At 42.0% G+C, this 17,327-nt stretch overlaps 7 protein-coding genes across 9 annotated transcripts; 3 read left to right on the top strand and 4 right to left on the bottom strand.

Annotated features, from left to right (window-relative positions):
- Positions 1-24: 24 nt before the first annotated feature.
- LOC138123464 (A disintegrin and metalloproteinase with thrombospondin motifs adt-2-like) lies at positions 25-3,170 on the bottom strand. Its single transcript, XM_069038214.1, has 10 exons — positions 2,918-3,170; positions 2,696-2,867; positions 2,301-2,639; positions 2,021-2,232; positions 1,773-1,964; positions 1,339-1,720; positions 1,064-1,288; positions 892-1,012; positions 361-536; positions 25-301 (listed from the first exon to the last, which is right to left on the bottom strand). Exons 1-10 carry the CDS (start codon positions 3,133-3,135, stop codon positions 62-64), a joined length of 2,277 nt encoding a protein of 758 aa, XP_068894315.1. The 5' UTR covers positions 3,136-3,170; the 3' UTR covers positions 25-61.
- A 119-nt stretch (positions 3,171-3,289) lies between these two features.
- On the bottom strand, positions 3,290-4,181 carry LOC138123474 (copper chaperone for superoxide dismutase-like). Its single transcript, XM_069038225.1, has 2 exons — positions 3,680-4,181; positions 3,290-3,623 (listed from the first exon to the last, which is right to left on the bottom strand). Exons 1-2 carry the CDS (start codon positions 4,062-4,064, stop codon positions 3,325-3,327), a joined length of 684 nt encoding a protein of 227 aa, XP_068894326.1. The 5' UTR covers positions 4,065-4,181; the 3' UTR covers positions 3,290-3,324.
- Phax (phosphorylated adaptor for RNA export) lies at positions 4,149-5,569 on the top strand. The gene is made up of 4 exons (XM_069038220.1): positions 4,149-4,291; positions 4,341-4,878; positions 4,931-5,022; positions 5,076-5,569. The coding sequence occupies exons 1-4, from the start codon at positions 4,256-4,258 to the stop codon at positions 5,511-5,513; spliced, it is 1,104 nt and encodes a 367-aa protein (XP_068894321.1). The 5' UTR covers positions 4,149-4,255; the 3' UTR covers positions 5,514-5,569.
- Positions 5,504-5,975, bottom strand: LOC138123477 (centromere protein X-like). The gene is made up of 3 exons (XM_069038227.1): positions 5,837-5,975; positions 5,596-5,790; positions 5,504-5,540 (listed from the first exon to the last, which is right to left on the bottom strand). The coding sequence occupies exons 1-3, from the start codon at positions 5,909-5,911 to the stop codon at positions 5,523-5,525; spliced, it is 288 nt and encodes a 95-aa protein (XP_068894328.1). The 5' UTR covers positions 5,912-5,975; the 3' UTR covers positions 5,504-5,522.
- Positions 5,976-6,060: 85 nt separating this feature from the next.
- On the bottom strand, positions 6,061-15,090 carry LOC138123465 (oxysterol-binding protein-related protein 9). 3 transcript variants are annotated; one of them, XM_069038215.1, is made up of 14 exons: positions 14,893-15,090; positions 10,905-11,105; positions 10,750-10,851; positions 10,619-10,696; positions 10,470-10,520; positions 10,342-10,417; positions 10,183-10,275; positions 9,828-9,960; positions 7,937-8,082; positions 7,699-7,888; positions 7,391-7,644; positions 6,915-7,309; positions 6,634-6,873; positions 6,061-6,578 (listed from the first exon to the last, which is right to left on the bottom strand). In XM_069038215.1, exons 1-14 carry the CDS (start codon positions 14,998-15,000, stop codon positions 6,498-6,500), a joined length of 2,148 nt encoding a protein of 715 aa, XP_068894316.1. In that variant the 5' UTR covers positions 15,001-15,090; the 3' UTR covers positions 6,061-6,497. The 3 variants fall into 3 exon arrangements, with proteins under 3 accessions (XP_068894316.1, XP_068894317.1, XP_068894318.1); XM_069038216.1 differs by having other exon boundaries at positions 6,634-6,861; XM_069038217.1 differs by lacking the exon at positions 14,893-15,090 and adding an exon at positions 13,221-13,355.
- Positions 11,495-14,040, top strand: LOC138123471 (very long chain fatty acid elongase AAEL008004-like). The gene is made up of 3 exons (XM_069038222.1): positions 11,495-13,045; positions 13,099-13,289; positions 13,343-14,040. Exons 1-3 carry the CDS (start codon positions 12,994-12,996, stop codon positions 13,889-13,891), a joined length of 792 nt encoding a protein of 263 aa, XP_068894323.1. The 5' UTR covers positions 11,495-12,993; the 3' UTR covers positions 13,892-14,040.
- LOC138123467 (UDP-glycosyltransferase UGT5-like) lies at positions 14,195-17,152 on the top strand. Its single transcript, XM_069038219.1, has 4 exons — positions 14,195-14,623; positions 15,413-16,272; positions 16,320-16,762; positions 16,819-17,152. Exons 2-4 carry the CDS (start codon positions 15,466-15,468, stop codon positions 17,096-17,098), a joined length of 1,530 nt encoding a protein of 509 aa, XP_068894320.1. The 5' UTR covers positions 14,195-14,623; positions 15,413-15,465; the 3' UTR covers positions 17,099-17,152.
- The last annotated feature ends 175 nt before the right edge of the window (positions 17,153-17,327 follow it).

Raw genomic sequence — 17,327 nt, 5'->3', positions numbered from 1 at the left:
GTATAGGCAACCAACTCTACATAGTTTAAGTGCAAAGGTTTATTGAAATGAAAATGTTGGACTAATTGTAGCGTTCCTTCAGGTCGGGAATTATGATGAAGTCGTCTGTTTCCCAGTCTTCGTCTCTAGGATTTTTAGTTTCGTGGGGCTTGAGCACCGTCTTCATGGGTTTGCCATCGGGGTTCAGAGAGAAGTAGGACTTGATTTCCGGAGGAATTACCGACAAAGGTCGGGCGTTTTGCGAGAAGGGAATGTCTTCACCAAAGCCGTCCAGAACGTCAACTTTTGAGAATTGGAAATTCTGAAAAAGAGTGTCGTACAGTTTGGCTGTCGGTAAACTGCAGCTAAATTTGAAATTACCTCCGGCAGGCAGTGATGGTGAAGACAATAGTAGTTAAGATTTTTCTCGCGGTGACACCAAGTCCCATCAGGAAAATAGGGAGAAACTCCCAAATCGTTCAGTTCTACTCTGGGGGTGTAATAGCCCCCGGAATCCGCCCTACGACAAAAAATGGCGCATCCCATCCAAACACGCGCTAAAACATAGGTGTAAACTAGTGGTTTCATTTTATTTTTTGCATATTGATTATGAAAGTCGACTTTTTTTAACGTAATCGTAATGAAAGTAGCGCTTTTTTTAACGAAATATCGTAATGAAAGTACTATGCATTTCTGTTTTTTTTTGCATAAATCCTTTTAGGCCAAATTTCTCAACTTACAACAATATGCAAAAAAAATGTCGTGTATAACACGTTATGAAAGTCTCTTGTTTTCACTCATTTGCTTGATTAACTCGAGCTCCGTCCTCGTTAATCGAATTTATGAAAAAAAGTATGACTTTCATAACTATGTAGTTGTACAATATACTAGGTATTTAAGTATTACGATTACCCTCTTCGTGTGGAGCCTGCAATCCACCACTATTCGGATCCAGCTCTGGAAGCAATTTCGAGAATTCTTCACACTTCTGAGACGCAAAATCCACAGCACTTACTCTCTTGCTTTTGCAAATCTGTTAAACACGTTGTTAAATTTACGTAATCAAAAATACAAAAAGAAATACTTTTTCGTCTCTGCAGATACCGAATTCGATACTTTGTCCTTCGCACCCTTGATCCGTGTTAACCGGAGTGGGATTATTACACTGTCGCTTCTTCGTCTGGAAACCACGCGATTTCTCGATGCAACCCGAGGTGCAAGCAGTTTCTTTCCAGGGACCCCAACCCCCTGGCACGATTTTGACCGGTTTAGGGGGTGACTTTTTGACGCAATCACCTCCGTAACAATACTATAAAATAAAATAAAAACATCTACTGTTGTTTGTACGTCAAAATACACCTTTTTGTTGCCGCATTTGGTGCCGTCCAGAGCCGGACCTGCGAAATAATACCCGCTCCGGTGTGGAGTTTTGCACTGGAGGTTATAACAAATCGTCGACAACTGTTGATTGGGCGACATGACCGCATCTTTGTCTCTCAACAGTATCTCACATTGCCTCTTAGCGGTGTATATCTGACCGGGGCTGTCTAGAAAACGTGAATGATCCAGATTTTTCTGAGGCCTGGCAGAGTCTTGCAAACACTTGGCCCATCCGAGCTTTGCTACGACTTCAGCGCTGCAGTGCGACCACTGGGTTTCCCCGTTTGTGCCCCTGGATGGAGACATCACGTAGCCTTCTTTAGGACAACTGTTGCCCACACTGTCGTGGTGCATGCCGAGACTACAGAGCAGTTGTTAAAACAATTAAAAACGTAAATGCAGAGTCGACATACTTGTGGCCAATTTCATGGGCTAAGATGTAGACGCTAGTGAAGCCTGCGCTAGGGTAGGGCTTACCGAAAACATTGGTGGTGCCTAACTCGGCTATTAAACAATTGTACTTGTCCAGACATACTCCACCAACTGTGGCTAAGCCCATGGTGACTCCGCTTTTTCTCCCGTTTTCGTAAGCGTAGAAATCTAGACTGTTTTAGAGTTACTTGATAAATCAGAATAAAAGTGATGAAGTAAAATCTAGTACCCGGAAATGTATACCGCCATGTCCCAATGGTCAGGATTTTCGTCGTCTCGGATATTAAGACTGCTTTGGTAGGCGCAAAAAGAATCCAAAAGCCTGGACCTTTCACCGTTATGATGCGGCATTTTGGACGGTTGATTTTTCATTATGTCCAAACGTACTAGTACCAGTTCTATGCTCGAGCCAAGACTAGGATGGTGATAAAGAGCTTGTACCTGCAAGCATTTTTATCGAGTTTTGTAAAATACTTGCGTTTGTTTGTTGTGTTAATAAATCAAAGTACCCCGTTCATGTAGGCCAATAACATATCTTGCAGTTTATGGTCGTCGTTGCTCAAAAAGGGGGCAAAAATCTTGAAAGCTGCTTCGTCGAAAAACATCGCAATTTCCACGGTCAAAGCTCCTGCAGGTCTGTGACTGGCGGCTTCTCTCAGTTGAGGCAAGACGTGTCCAGCTATCGGAAAACTGTCGTCTTCGAGGGAAATAAAATTAGCGCGTTTGACGATGTGCGGAGTTGAAATGTCGTCGACACTCTCTAGCAGAGGTTCTCTCATTAGAGTTTGAAGTCGTTCTGTTAAAGGGTGTATTTCCAGCGTCGAATCGTCCAGAAGTATTACACCTTGCTATGTAAAAAAAGTTTTAAAGGATTTTGGATCGAAAATTGAAAGTAAATACCTACCACCGATTTGGGTTGGCAAGAACTTATAGCAGCTATTGCTGAATCGTCTCGATGAATGAAATGACAACTTTTCGGTGAATTTGGAAGAATCGTCTGGAAATCGTCTTCAGTGATGTACGTTTTCAAATTCGGTGCTAAACGGTCGTTCCTTTGCAGTTTTAAATTGATCGGTCTGAAAATTGTTAACATTGATATGGAATAAAATGCTTGGCAAGTAGTTACTTTTCAAAAGCGTCGAATGTATAGTCGAAAGTATCAGCTTCTGAAGATAGTGTCATTTCCGGTAAATACACCACTTCATACTCGGGTACGGCGCTTCTATCGTCGGTTTGAAAGTAATAAGCCAATTCGGATTCGGTCATCTGGTCGTGGAGGGCTTCGGTAACATAACCGGTACCTCTCCAAGCCTCACAAAGTACAATAAAACACAACACAATCATTTTCAGACTGATGCTCACGTATTTTCGTGACCATTTTTATAGTTTTTTTGGTGTTTGTATTGTTATCTTCCACCAGCAATTTGTTTTTTCTGCTGGTAGAGGTGTTAAACTTGGGAATAATTAAGATTAAGGTGCGCAATCAAGAACAACGACCTGAACAGGTGAAATTTATTAACAATTAGTACCAATTTACAGAACAGCCTTTGGCGGAACCTTCTCGTCCCAAATCGTCACACCATCGCAAGCGCATATAGTTTTGGGATTCTGGAACAATCCTGCCGATCTCGCTATCACCCCGCAAACCACCCTTTTCCCTTCTGCATTGACCACGAGTGACCTTCCTATTATGTCAGTCAGTTTCAAAACGTGATCTTCTCTTCTGAATGAAGCGCGGCCATCATTTGCCACTTCAATCGGCCCCAGATCTCCACAGGGGCGGCAATCGCCGCTGTTGGTCGGGTGAAAAACATCTCCGACGCTGTCACACCCTGTAAACCCAGTAATTAACAGGTTTACCACATCATACAGTTGAAAATTGAAATACCTTGGGAAAGGTCACCGCATTCGTGTATCGTCAACTGGTGAACATCACCGGGTTTCAACCCATCGATCGTACCATCGATTACGCACGAATTCGGCGCCACTTGGACGAATCTGACCACCCCTTGAATGTTTGTATTGCCGGTATCTAAAACGGCAACACCTGATGAACTGCCCGCATGTCCTTTCACCACGACCTTGCGGCCGGTGGTTTCGATCTTTTCTTGCACTCGGAGAGTCGGAAGGGTCGTGCTTACGACCACCGAACCCTTCTCTAGATCGATATCAACGGTTTTGATGTGTGGATCTCCTTTGAGAGATTTTCTCACCGCTTCAACGCAGGAGTTGCATGTCATTTGCACCGCAAACTCAATCTGACTTTCTGGCATCGTTCCAAAGTACGATTACGGCGTGACAAAGCGGAAAACGCAACTTTGAACTGTTATTTTTATTATTTTGGAGGTTAGATAATGGGGAATTTTACGTAATGTGGCAGCCCTGCACGTCAATAACGTCAATTTCGCGAAAATGACAGTTTAATTCGTTAACGCAACGAATTTGTAAATTTGATTCGCTTAAAATGGAGCAAGACGAGATCGTGTTGGAAGAGGGCGAAGTACGCAACTTTTTATGGCGTAACAGAGTGTGCATTGTGAATGTTGCAGTTGTCCGAGGATTCCGACACTTACACACCCTTGGAAAGACCCGCTGACTATTCAGGAACTCAACCAAATCCCCGTTTTCCCGTCGTTGCTCCTGAATCCGAGAGCGAAACCGAATTGCAGTCGAGCGACTCCGACAGCGACTCTGATTGTAACAGGAAGAAAAGTAAGAAGCCCAAGATTAAACTGAAGCCACAACTTCAACAAATCAGACGTAAAAAGTATGATATATGGAGTACAAGGGTTCAGGAAGATGTGCTTGCTGAAACGTTAAATAGCTGTGATGTTACCATTAAGGATAGGTCACGTGATGTAGAAAGTTACTCGCCATTTATTCATGTTGACAAGACAAACAACAAGAGAACAAGAGATGACAGAAGGAATCCTAATGTTAAGTCTGTGGGAAGAGCTAAAAGTGAAGAAAAAGTTAAAGGCAGTACAAGAAAAATTCTTGACCTCAGTGTTACTTCATCAGACAGTCCAGAAGAGATTGCGAGAGACGTTGCTAACAAACTGTTTGAAGAAAAGGAAGAATTGATCTGTGGGTATTTTGCACGACGTGAGATATATAATATTGGCATTTTTTGTTTTAGTACGCGTTATTAGTACTTTGGGTGTGGAAAAGACGATTCTTATATTCAAAGAAACTAAAAGAATCGAGGAGGAAGGCGGCATGCTTGTTATGGTAAGTGAATGAGGTGTTGCCAACTTAAACTTTACAAAAAACACTAAATTTAGAACCAAACACGACGCCGAACTCCAGGCGGGGTCTTCTTGTTTCTGGTCAGACACGATTACGACATCACCCTTGAGCAAAGAAACAGAATTTTTCAAGACGAGAAAGAGAAAACAAAAACCATGATAAAGAATAAGCAGAAAAAAAAATTGAAAAAACTAAAAGATGAAATCGCAGCTTCCAAAAATAAACAACTCCTACCAGATCTACTAACCAGGGCCGAATTACTAGCTAAAGAAAATAACCGCGTAAGAAAAGAGACTGACGAAAGGGACGTAATCAACCCGCCGCCAACGCCGGAAACCGACGGTCACGAGAACAGCGGTGACGGCATGGATGGGGTCAACGGGATGGACTCGTTTGACAACAGGAGGAAATATGAAAGCTACGACGATGATTTTCTGGATATTAATTGTTCAAATGATATGGACTTGTTCTAAAAAGTATATTTATGGAAAGTCTAACATCTGAAACAAATAAAATTAATATTATTTTCGTTGGGCGTTTTGAAATTGCCTTTACTAGTTGCGGCAGGACGCTCTCCATGTGGTCGAGCGTGACGACGTTTTTGTTTTGGAGTGAAGCCTGTTTGGCCGCCCTGACTGAACTCTCGACAACTAAAACCTTCGTCAGTTCAGTCATCAGTTCGACAGCGTCATCCGAAATTTTTGTCTTGGTGTTGGTGAAGTAAGATCTGAGAGCTTCTTTTATTACGTCCTACAAATCGACCGTCCATAAGTGTTCAGCAACTCCGGTAACTCACATTTTTAAAAGAGGTGTCGCTCTTGGCGCCGAGAAGCTCATCTTTGCTCGCGGAAACGGTGGGTGACGCGGACATCTTTATTAAACATTTGACGAAGTGAGGTTATGTTCATGCACGTTTACCGCCCAAGATTCGGTTCGTCTAGCTGCCGCCAGGGAGTGCCACCCTTGCCCGAAGTCCAGTCGTTCAGCATCAAGGGCGAGATAAGAGAATTACACCAGCAATTATCATAGGATGATATGTGTATATCATTTATTTAAAGGAGTTCAACTTGGAAGTAAGTCACATACAAATTTGATCTGATTGTACTACCAGTTACCTTTCGCAGGCGAGTCACATATAAAATATAGAAAAAAAGATCCGACTAAAATAAAATTGTTCGCGTACAAAAGTCGAAATCAACTTAATACAACCGAATATATACATCAAATTTAAATAAAAAATGAATACTTAAACTTATATACATTGATTCGTCACGAAAATAAACGCTGTCCGGCAGCTGTATAATACTAAAAATTTTACAATACGTACACTTTTCATGATAATATATCACAGTTCACTATAATAATCCTGAAAAAATAATTATTCAGACAAGAAAGTTCATAGAACAGTTCGGAAAAGCACATTAGTAGTAATCATTCATAAGACCGGCGTTTCGTATTCAAGTGTTCGATGTTTGGAGTAGCCTCTGTTTGAGCGGCTTCATGTACATCCATCCGTCCTCTTGACATTTGAGGAACAACTGAAAAAAACCCTCACGTCACTTTACGACTCCCCTTCATCTGTTTCCCCATCACCTTCGTTCGCCACTCGAGTCCGGCTTCTTTCCTCTCCTTCGCTTCGTCTCTCTGCTTTTGTTCGAGCGTTTGCTTCGCCGACGTCGCCTTGTCGATGTCGTTAAATTTGAGGCCTGCGGTCACCTCCTTCCAGAGTCGTCGCGACTCGTTCGCTTCCTGCTGGCTGATGGGCTTCACCTGTTTCTTGATTGTGTGCAGCGCGTTCACGTCGATGAACAGTTCGGCGTCCTGCAACTGATCCTGAAAACAACAATCGACAATTCGAGGCGTGGTGGTCCTACCTTGTCGGGCCACTTCGCCTCCATCACTCCGTTCCATTCGCCGCTGATCGACAAGAACGGCTTCTTGTCGTCGGGCCCGAAAACTTCCGCGTTCACCTTGTGCTTCTTGTTGCCGTAAAACGGCTTCGTCAGAAACTCTATGTTGCTGGAATATCCGGTTTTGTGGCACGTGATCGTGACTGTGCCCCCTAGTTCGATCCAAGGAACTGTTAGAATCGAACGGCCGTAACCGTTCGGGAATGTGACTATGTACTCTTCGTCGTGGTCCAACACCGACACTATACCCTGCCCAATGTTGTAGACGCACACGGACAGCCCCAAGAACTTGGACTTGGTGTAGACGTGGGCGTTGAAGCTGATCCGCTTGTTGTAGTGCTCCGCGTAAAACGCCGAAACTGAAAAATTATTTTTTCGTCATTTATTTCCGTCTGCACTCGCTTATTCCACCGGAAACCTTTTCGTTTCTCTTTACTCACTGGGAGGATGGTGCGACACCTGTTCGGCGATGAACGTGAGTTGATTCTTGTTGCACCAAGGAACCGGACCCTCCGGCACGGGACTCTCTTCTTCCTTGCTTTCGGGGAAGTCCCAGTGGCACCTGAATATTTCGCCCAAGATGGGATTGTACGGTTTCTTGGCCACCGCACTCTTCCGACCGGCGTGATACGACGACAGGTACCACTTGACCACCTGAACCATCCTATCTCTAGGATCCTTCAAATCGGCTATCCTGTAAAATCGTCGAGGTTGGACGTAAAAGACAACCATTTGGGACGAGTTTTACTTGAGGAAGAGGTCCGGATGGGCGAAATAGTCCGCGTACATTTCCAGCAAAGAGCGCCTCTCGAGGATGAACGTTGGAAGGACGACTTTCGTGAGGTCCATTCCGATCTTCACCTGCGAGAGGAGGTGACGAATGACCGAGCCGTGGCTCTCGATCTCCACGTCGAACTCGTCGTCGTCCTCGTACAAGGCTACGGATGGGACCAGTTACGAAAATAAAACCATCGAGGCGATCTCACCATCGTAATCGAGGTTGCCAACCCCCGATGACAACAAACTGTCTTGCCTCACGGACGGCGTCCTGACGTTGGGAGGTAGCGAGGCCGGCTGTTTATTACCAATCGGTAGCACCGTTTGCGCCTCCTCATCAAAAGATCTCAAACTACTGCAAGATCAAACATTCATCAAATAACCCACCTGTCTGTGAACGTCACCAAAAAAAGTGTCAAACGTCAAAAAATACACATCTTTACCTCCTACGTCTGAAATTCAATCTGCTATTCAAAAGCCTAATCATAGTTTTTGGTGTTGCGCCTTGGTGTGTTGTACACTCGCTAAAAAATTTTTTTTTCGTTGTGCGATCTTTAACAATAATAAGGCTCCGGAGTGTCGTGTTTATTTTTGGTACGTTCAGGGAAAAACCACAAACATCGCTGTGCGACCTCAGTCTTGGACGAAAATCAATAGAACGGCCGCATCGATCAGCGGTTAAAGGGCACGGATTTCTGCATCGTTATTATTGTCGACGGAATAATACAGCACGGGGATTATACGTGGATCACATGTGAGGTGGTGTTTGGCGATTATTGCGAACGAAGCGAGCCGAGAGGGATTTTGGGGGTTAGAGGCGACCGGAGTGGCACGTCGGCGCCGCGGCGGCGCGCCTAATCCAAGGTCGTGCCGCAAAAAAATCCCAATCGAAATAAAAATAGCATAAAAACGGAATGATAATAATAATACACGGGAGGGAGACACTCTGTGGCGAGTTTTTCAAACCCAAAAACTGATCATTTCGATTGCGCATTCGATCGGAAAAAATCTCGTAAGAACCTCGAACCGAAAATGCTTTGCCGTCCGTCACCATTTTGACGCAGCGCCCGAAGATGCGACAAAACAATCCGGACGAAGGAGGAAAATTTTCCGGGTGCACCAGAACAACTCACAAAATTTCCTTCGAGGACAAATTTTATTTTGACGCACTTAACGTTGTTCCAACGCAACTGTGCGAAATCCCGACCTTAAACCTTGGCGTGATCAAAACGAGCAACGAATTCGATTTTGTCCCTTTCATTCATTCCAGACACGCGAAAATCGCTGTCGAGGTAGGGGAAATTAATGAGCAGTTGAATTTCCGCAACTCTCCGCCCTTCTTTTATAAAGTTGCTCCGCCGTCTTATCGCATCTTTGCGATTTTTAATCGGCCATTGCGCGTCTTCGTTGTCATGTCGCAGAAATTAAGGTGCGAGAGACGGTTTTTACGAACGTTGCGCTGCCGCTTAAATGCGAATATGAAATGAGCCACGAACCAGTTTTTCTCGATTTTTATTAATTCTTATCTTCACGAAATCAACCCTCGAACAAATAAGATTACATATTTATCCTCAACGGAGTTTTTTCGGAAGACCGAAACAATCACGAAAACTAAACCACGTCCAGCTTAATAGAAAGAAGCCTTCTTCGAGATTCCATAAAGTCGGACCCGTTTCTCGGTTCGTCGCTTACCTAATGGACCTCCCGCCTTAAAGGAGAACCTTTCCCGTCTTCCTCGGCACTATTCCCCCCAGCCTGAGGATTACCGCGATCCGTCATGCGCCCCAATTAATTCCGAATTCTTCGTGAAACCTGATTTACATTTAAATCCCAACCTCGGCTAACACGATTTTCCTCATCGTCCCTGTCCGTTTTTTCTCTCGATCGAATGACGTCAAAGGGAAACTTAATAATTAAAAACATCCCCCATTATCGCCTCCTTTTGACGGTTCACGTCGACGCCATTAAAAGTTTACTGCACGACGCAGGGACGCCACCATCAATTTTAATTTCCGCTTATTACAACCTTGAAAATATGTTCGTGATTTTTCAGCGACATTACTAGACCCCCAGTTTATGGATTTTTTTTATTAGACTCACGTGGGTGTCGGTTGCTGGCTTCCAGGTGTGAATGGGGAGTCGTTGGCGTCGTAGAAGTCTTCCTCACCTTCGGAACTGGAGTAGGACATGGGTGGCACCACCAGACTGGTTGGAGTACCACCGTGCACCAGTTCTGCAAAAGAAAATACTCTGAAGAACGAGACAAGCTGTGACATTGTCCTTTCTTAATTATTAATAAAACTCGAAATCATCAAAAAATACTAACGCAGCTAACCTCGAGGCGATGAATTAACCCAATTTGACGATTAGATTAATTAAAACGTTTATGCGACGCGTAAAAACACCAATTACCAATTAACGCTAAATTGTGGTGTTAAAGAGTTGACGCACTCACCCATAGTTCGACTGTGCCTCCTTGAATTCTCGACACATTCTGAACCCAGCTCTATGCCTTGTTGGACGACGGTTCCTGTGACGTCGCTCGCTTCTGGAACAGTCATAATAAAAGTCATCTCTTGCCAAAATGGGAACAAAAAATAAATAAATAAAATACCTGCTATGGTTGGGGATATGTTTTGTGAAGGGCCCGGTCTCATTTGGTAGATGCCATTGATGGGGTGTGCCGTGTTCTGGAACAAACACACTCAACACTGGATTTTTACGCAAAATAAAACAAAATACCTTAGCTATCTGGAGGAGTACTATTGAATGTTTAATATTATCGAGCATCACCTGAAAATCGAATTGTGCGATAATTAACGAGCAGGGATGGATAATGTCTCAGCATCACCGCTTCAACCCTTCTTGGGTTAACTCGTTCAACTACTTACGTTGGCATGCTCCAGGATCACTTGGCACTTGGCTTTCTCGTCGCTGTCGACCATGGTCTTGATCCTCTCCTCGAGATTCTACAACAGCCTTGTTTTATTGATCCTGAGCGTTTAAAACGAACGCCACTTACTTTAGTCTGATCGATCATCAGCTGCAGGTAGGCGTCCGCCTCTGACACTTTGTTGTCGAAATCTTTGATGGTGGGTGGAGGCCGATGATTATCCCATAAAGTCTGCAATTCGTCTCCCGTAAACCCCTCTGTATCGCTTGTTTTACGCAACTTACGCGATTCCCGTGCCTAAAGATGGTGTCTTCCAGGGCGCGCACCCACTTTTCGCGTTCTTCGGCGTCGCGAGCCTGAAAATGGAACGTCTTGTGGTCCACGGTGATGGTGAAGGTGCTGTCGTCTTCGTCGTCGATTCCGATGACGGCTCCTTTCAGACGGACGCACCCTCGGCGGGCGCCTCGCATCATTTTCTCTTTCGACTGGGGGAAAATATTTTTATCGGGGTCACCTGACTTTTTATTTTAAGAAATGGCTCGACATTTTTTGACGATCGGCATGAATAGTTTTATTTATTGGTCGTTAAATGCGAAACGACTGCTACGGTTTTTCGAGGCTTACGTGCCACGGTTTATTGGCTGGAATGGATATGTTAATGTGCAAAGTTGTGGAAAATTATTTACGAATAAAAAATTTTGTTTCTTTTTTTGTGAAGAAAACATTTTTTACTGAAATTGTTATGCAGTACACTTAAGGAAAGTTGAAAAAAAAAGAACTGTTTCAAATAAGTGCAACTGTGATTTTGCATTCAAACTGACATTTGACGTGGGCGTAATTACTGTTTCCTTAATAATAAAAATTTCCGTTATTCAATATTTGAATGACATATGGTAGATATTCACAAAAAATATCTCAAATATAAATTTCTACTGATAACATTTCTTAGATAAACTGACAGTTTACACTGTCCGCAGTCAAAATTAAAAAATACATGAATTTTAATGGAACTAAAATATGAAAAAATATGTACGATTCAAAGTTTAAAATGTTACAATCTTATCAAGTCTTGCCCTTGATGAGTACGTCAGTACTACGAGATGTCAAAACTCCACACAACGAATTGTCGACCGCGACTTTTATTTATGTTCTAAAAACACATTATTTCTAATCTAAGAAAAAAAACTACCACCAAATTGCACTGCCTTTTGACGAATGTACAGTCGGCTGCAAAAAAATCGAAAATCGAGTTCACATGTAAATCAGGCTTTTATGACATAATGGCATGATTTTTTAAATAGGTTATGTCTGACACAAGAAATGTCATTATGTCTGACGTAAGAAATGAAAAGTTTTGACATTTTGCTTGTCTGGGTAACATCAAAACTGACAACAAGAAGAATGAATTAAACTAGAGAAAATCTGATGTACTCGATTTTTTTGCAATCAACTGTACCTTGTTGGCTCTTCAATGTATTTATGTTTTGAATCGTTTCATTCGACTTAAATAGAAAACCAACTTGTTAATTTTTTGATATGTATGATCACTGACAGAAACATACTTCATCTTTTGGCACTTGAACAACTTCTTCATCTTTTTTTTTGTAATAACATAAAGTGTTTAGTATTTTTCCAGCAACATTTTTAACTCATTAAGCAGTAAGAGGGCACAGCGCACAGATGTATTAATAAGACTGGAAAGAAAACACCCGTGGACCGCGTGTACCCTTGAACGTTCCGGTCGCTTCTACATAATGGAAATATGTACTCCTTTATACTCGTTTTCTCGAATGTCCGAATACGTTCCACCTGTTGAACACGAGAATATGTAGAATTGTCGAGATTTTGTGTCATTTCCATTGTCATTTGCAACAAGTACAGCTTTACTGCGTGGTTCTAATGGACCCCACCGAAATTTAAGTTATTAGTACAAACGTTTGAGTAAAATAAAATGCAAAAAGATTTTGTAAAATTGGATTGAAAATGGAACAATGGATTTCGCTTTCATTCTACATTCTTTTCGCTTTCAATTGGAAGCGATTTCCGTTTAAAGCTAAAAAATATTTTTTTTTAATTCCCATTAATATTTCTATTTTATACAATTACACTAAATTCACTTGATCCTCAACTTTGACATCCATTGTACAATAAGCCGATTTATTTCAATTGAAAATTATAAATTCGGTTATGTAAAATAGATTGACGTAAAGGTCGTTTCTTTACGATAATCATTGCCGCTTAACAGTGAACATTAGCACTGTATCGGTAAAGAAATTAACAAACAAAAGCACAATTTGCTGGGCACAAACAACGTGATAAATATAAAAACCGAAAGTTAAACAAGTTTAATATTTCATTGACCGTGAAGTGAAAATGGCCAGTTTCTTGATACGAAAATACGACTATTACTTAAACGAGATGGAGGGTAAGCCAGTCTAACGCATAATCCTCGATTAAAGATAAGAATATCCCTTTTAGATCCTCGGGTCAAGGACTGGATCGGTGTCTCCAGTCCTGCCACGTTACTCTCCATCATCGGGATCTACTTGTTCAGTATTTACGCCCTACTACCCTCCTACATGAAAAATCGAAAACCTTACTCGTTAAAGTCGGTCCTGTATTACTACAACATCTTCCAGATCGTGTCTTGTAGTGTCATCACGTACGGGGTGAGTTATCACCTCTCGTCGCCTTCTTTCCACAATCTCGATATTTTCTCAAGGTGCTGACATCCGGATGGACAACGACGTACTCGTGGAGTTGTCAACCGGTCGACTACTCGGACAATCCAGAAGCTCTCAGCATGCTGAACTGGTGTTACTGCTGTTATCTACTCAAAGGAATCGAACTCCTCGAAACCGTCCTTTTCATCTTGCGAAAGAAATACAATCAAGTGACGAATCTGCACGTCTACCATCACTGTTCCACCTTGTTCCTTGCTTGGCTGGGTGTCAAATACATAGGAGGAGGCATGGCGACGTTTCCGATCTTCGTCAACTGCATCGTGCACGTTTTTATGTACACGTACTATCTGTTGGCCAGTTTGGGTGAAGAATGGCAACGCAGAGTGGCCAGTTGGAAGCCTAAGTTGACCACCTTTCAGATGGTGCAGTTCTGCATCATCCTTGCTCATGCCTTGCAGTCTTTGCATCCGGACTGTCACGTGCCCAAACAGTTCTTGTTGATCTACGTCCCCAACGTCTTGCTCGTCTTTTACATGTTTTGGCAGTTCTACCAGCAGAATTACGACGACAAAAAGAAAAAGAACTGATGACTCTACAGACTGTTGTGATTGAGTTTATTTCTGTGCTCGTATCGCCATTATCTCCTGTTTATTATTCTCACTTAACAACAAAATGATCACGTCGATATTTTGTAAAAATGAACTTGTGAAATAAATCACAAAACTCTTATTATTAATTTTGTAAATCTTATTTATCCATCAAATTATCGTAGCCTTTTGCACTTACTTCGTTGTACATAAATTGAAATACATATATTTGATTCCTAGATGGTAACGTCGAGATTAGATAACAGTGTTGGTCTATCACAACTGTTTGAAGCGTCATTGTGGATCTTCCCTATCAACAATAAAAAAAGATATCTCGGAATCTAGATATCGGTGAACTCAAAACAAGCCGACTTGATTTAAAGTGACATTTGTACATATTTGAACAAGAGAAAATGCAAACGGCATCGTTGGAAAAGTTCCACTGTCCTAGAAAAATTGATGCCTAAGGTACTATCACAAAAACGTTGTCTACGTAAAAAACATTGAAAAAACAACCAAGATACGTTCATTTTATCACAACATGTCAGTTGTTTTGAATGACATTTGTGACATGTGACAGCCAACCGTGACAATGCTGGATTGATTGCATCGCTTTTTGAACGGGTCGTTAAATAGGTCCAAATCGTCGTTTATTCCCGCAGTACTGTTTCCGGCCTAGTTGACTTAATTACCGCCGCACGTAGCCCCGCGTTTCACCCTCTCCAAGGGGTGGTGAGTATCGCCCGGAGAACACTCGAACGGGCGCAGACCAACTCGAATTAAATTATCAACACTAGAAGCAAATTTGGGTGACGCAGCTGTTCGCGTTCTTATTAATGTGTATTTTATTGGGCGAGATGGCCGCAAACGGATGACCAATTCGGTAAATTGGTCCTCCAAAGTTACACCCACCGGGCTTGTTTACAAACGATCACCGTAAATGCCAAGCGCTTTTCGTGGTTATGTTTTCGGGAAAAAATGACAGGTTGCGGCGTACTCACGGTGTAATACGTTAAGAGGCCGGAGTTGTCATCCAAGACGAACCACCTGTACTGCCAACCCTTCATCACGTTCGTCCATTTGCTGAGCGAACCCTCCATCACGACCATTTCTTTTTCTTTGAAAAGCAACACCACTAAAACTACTCACATGAAGCCGTTTGGTTACGAATTTGACGTTTATGTCCCTAACGAGACGGGGGTTGGCAGTGCGCATGCGCCAATATGCATTGTTGGTTGCCTATCTGAATTCAACATTCGCTAACGACATTTTCATTAAAAAAATTATTGATTGACTTAACACGTGAAGACGAAACTCTTGTAAATTATGTAAACCCTAACGATTTGACCACTTTTTTTATTCTGCACTTTAACCGTCACCCCCTAGTAATGCTCACCTTTCAACATTTTTTAAAGTTTATTCTTATTTCAAACATTTTTCATGTACCTAATGTGTAATAAGAATCTTTCTTTAAACACAAAATACACTATGTACCCGTTCTTAATTGATAATTGCTTACAGACTTGACTAGGCCGCATAATAACTGGCAATACGCGAAACAACTGTCGATCAAGATGCGAACTTCGTTACTCATCTCAATTTCCTTTTGTTACGTTCAATGTGCCAAAATTTTGGGAATATTTCCCATACCATCCATAAGTCACCAAATGGTGTACCAGTCCGTGTGGAGAGAATTGTCTTTAAGAGGTCATCAAGTCACAGTCTTTACGCCTGACCCTTTGAAGAACGCAAGCCTTACCAATCTGACTGAAATCGACTTGACTTCCACATATGACATTATAAGAAGGATCGATATTTCTAAACTGATGGCCAAAGACAATTCTGTAACAAAATCGACTTTGTGGCTTTTAGATTTCATCGAGGAAGTAACGATTGAACATTTCAAAGCGGGAGAGATTCTATTCAAATCTGCCACCACCGAATTCGATTTGATTATCGTCGAGACTTTGCATCCCTTGGTTTACAGTCTCGGGTGTAAATTCAGAGTACCGATAGTAGCTATTTCTTCTTTGGGAGTGTTATTACAAACGCATGACGCTGTAGGAAATCCGACTCATCCCGTCTTAAGTCCCGACATTTTTGCTAACATTGTGGGACAAATGGGACTGTACCAAAAAATGTCAAGTGTGCTCCATAACTTGTGGTATCGAATTGTATACTACTGGTTCCTGATGCCTCGGTACGATAAAATAGCTAAAAAATTTTGGGGCGATCATTGCCCCTATCTCGGCGACTTGGAAAGAAATGTTGATCTAGTTTTGGTAAACACCAATTCGATTCTACACCCGGTCCGTGCTAACGTCCCAAACATTATCGAAATGGGACAGATGCATATCACTATTAAAAAATCTCTCCCTCAGGTGAGTGTCATGTCTGAAAGACCCTCACTGCATTGTGTGCCACGCAGGATCTTCAAGAATATTTGGACGTGAGTCCTCATGGTGTGATTTACTTCAGTCTAGGATCTAACGTTAAAAGCGCCAATTTGTCTGTTGCCACGAGAAAACTCATCATCGAAGCTCTCTCCGAATTGCCGTACAATGTGTTGTGGAAATGGGAAACTGATTATTTGCCGGATCAACCTGAGAACGTGATGACGCGGAAATGGTTTCCTCAACAGGATCTTTTGGGGCACAAAAACGTTAAAGCTTTTGTTTCACAAGGCGGATTACAGTCGATGGAGGAGGCGGTCTCTAACTGTGTTCCTGTTGTCGGAATGCCATTTTTTGGAGATCAGTCTCTAAATGTGATGAAAATGGTTCAAATGGGAATCGGCAGAAGTATCGATCACGTAACGATGACCAAAGAAACTCTCAAGGAAGTCATTACCGAAGTGGCAGAAAATAAAAAGTGAGGCCAGGTTTGATAATCTGGAAGAATTGCATCTGCACTAGTTTAGTTTGCAGGTACCAAAACAGGGTGAAAAAACTGAAAGATCTGTTTAGAGATCAACCCATGACTGGTTTGGAGAAAACTGTGTGGTGGATTGAATATGTTATAAGGCACAAAGGTGCCAAACATTTGAGGAGCCCCGCGGCTGATATGTCTTGGTTCGAATATTACCTGGTGGACGTTATTCTAACAGTTTTATTTGGAACGTTTGCATTTCTTTATCTTATTATTTTTTGTCTAAAAATGCTTATAAAATATGTTAGGTGTAAAAATGTAAAAATAAAAACCGGTTAAACGATTTAGCTAAAAAATTGAGATGCAATTGTGCAAAAACTAAATCGAAATTAATTACTGTTAAAAATTTAATGTAAGCGACAATTTCGTAAGTAAATTTGGTTTGGTAAAAAACCACAAGAAACTTTATAAAAACTAATAAAATTTAGACAGCTCGAACAACAATTATTCTCATTGAATTTTTATTAATAAATTAATCGCTCGATCCACATCCAATCAAGAACAGTAT

The sequence above is a fragment of the Tenebrio molitor genome, chromosome 2 (genome assembly GCF_963966145.1).
Source record: "Tenebrio molitor chromosome 2, icTenMoli1.1, whole genome shotgun sequence".
Taxonomy (NCBI): domain Eukaryota; kingdom Metazoa; phylum Arthropoda; class Insecta; order Coleoptera; family Tenebrionidae; genus Tenebrio; species Tenebrio molitor.
The sequence above is the reverse complement of the archived record's forward strand: the minus strand, read 5'-3'. Positions and strand labels throughout refer to the sequence as shown.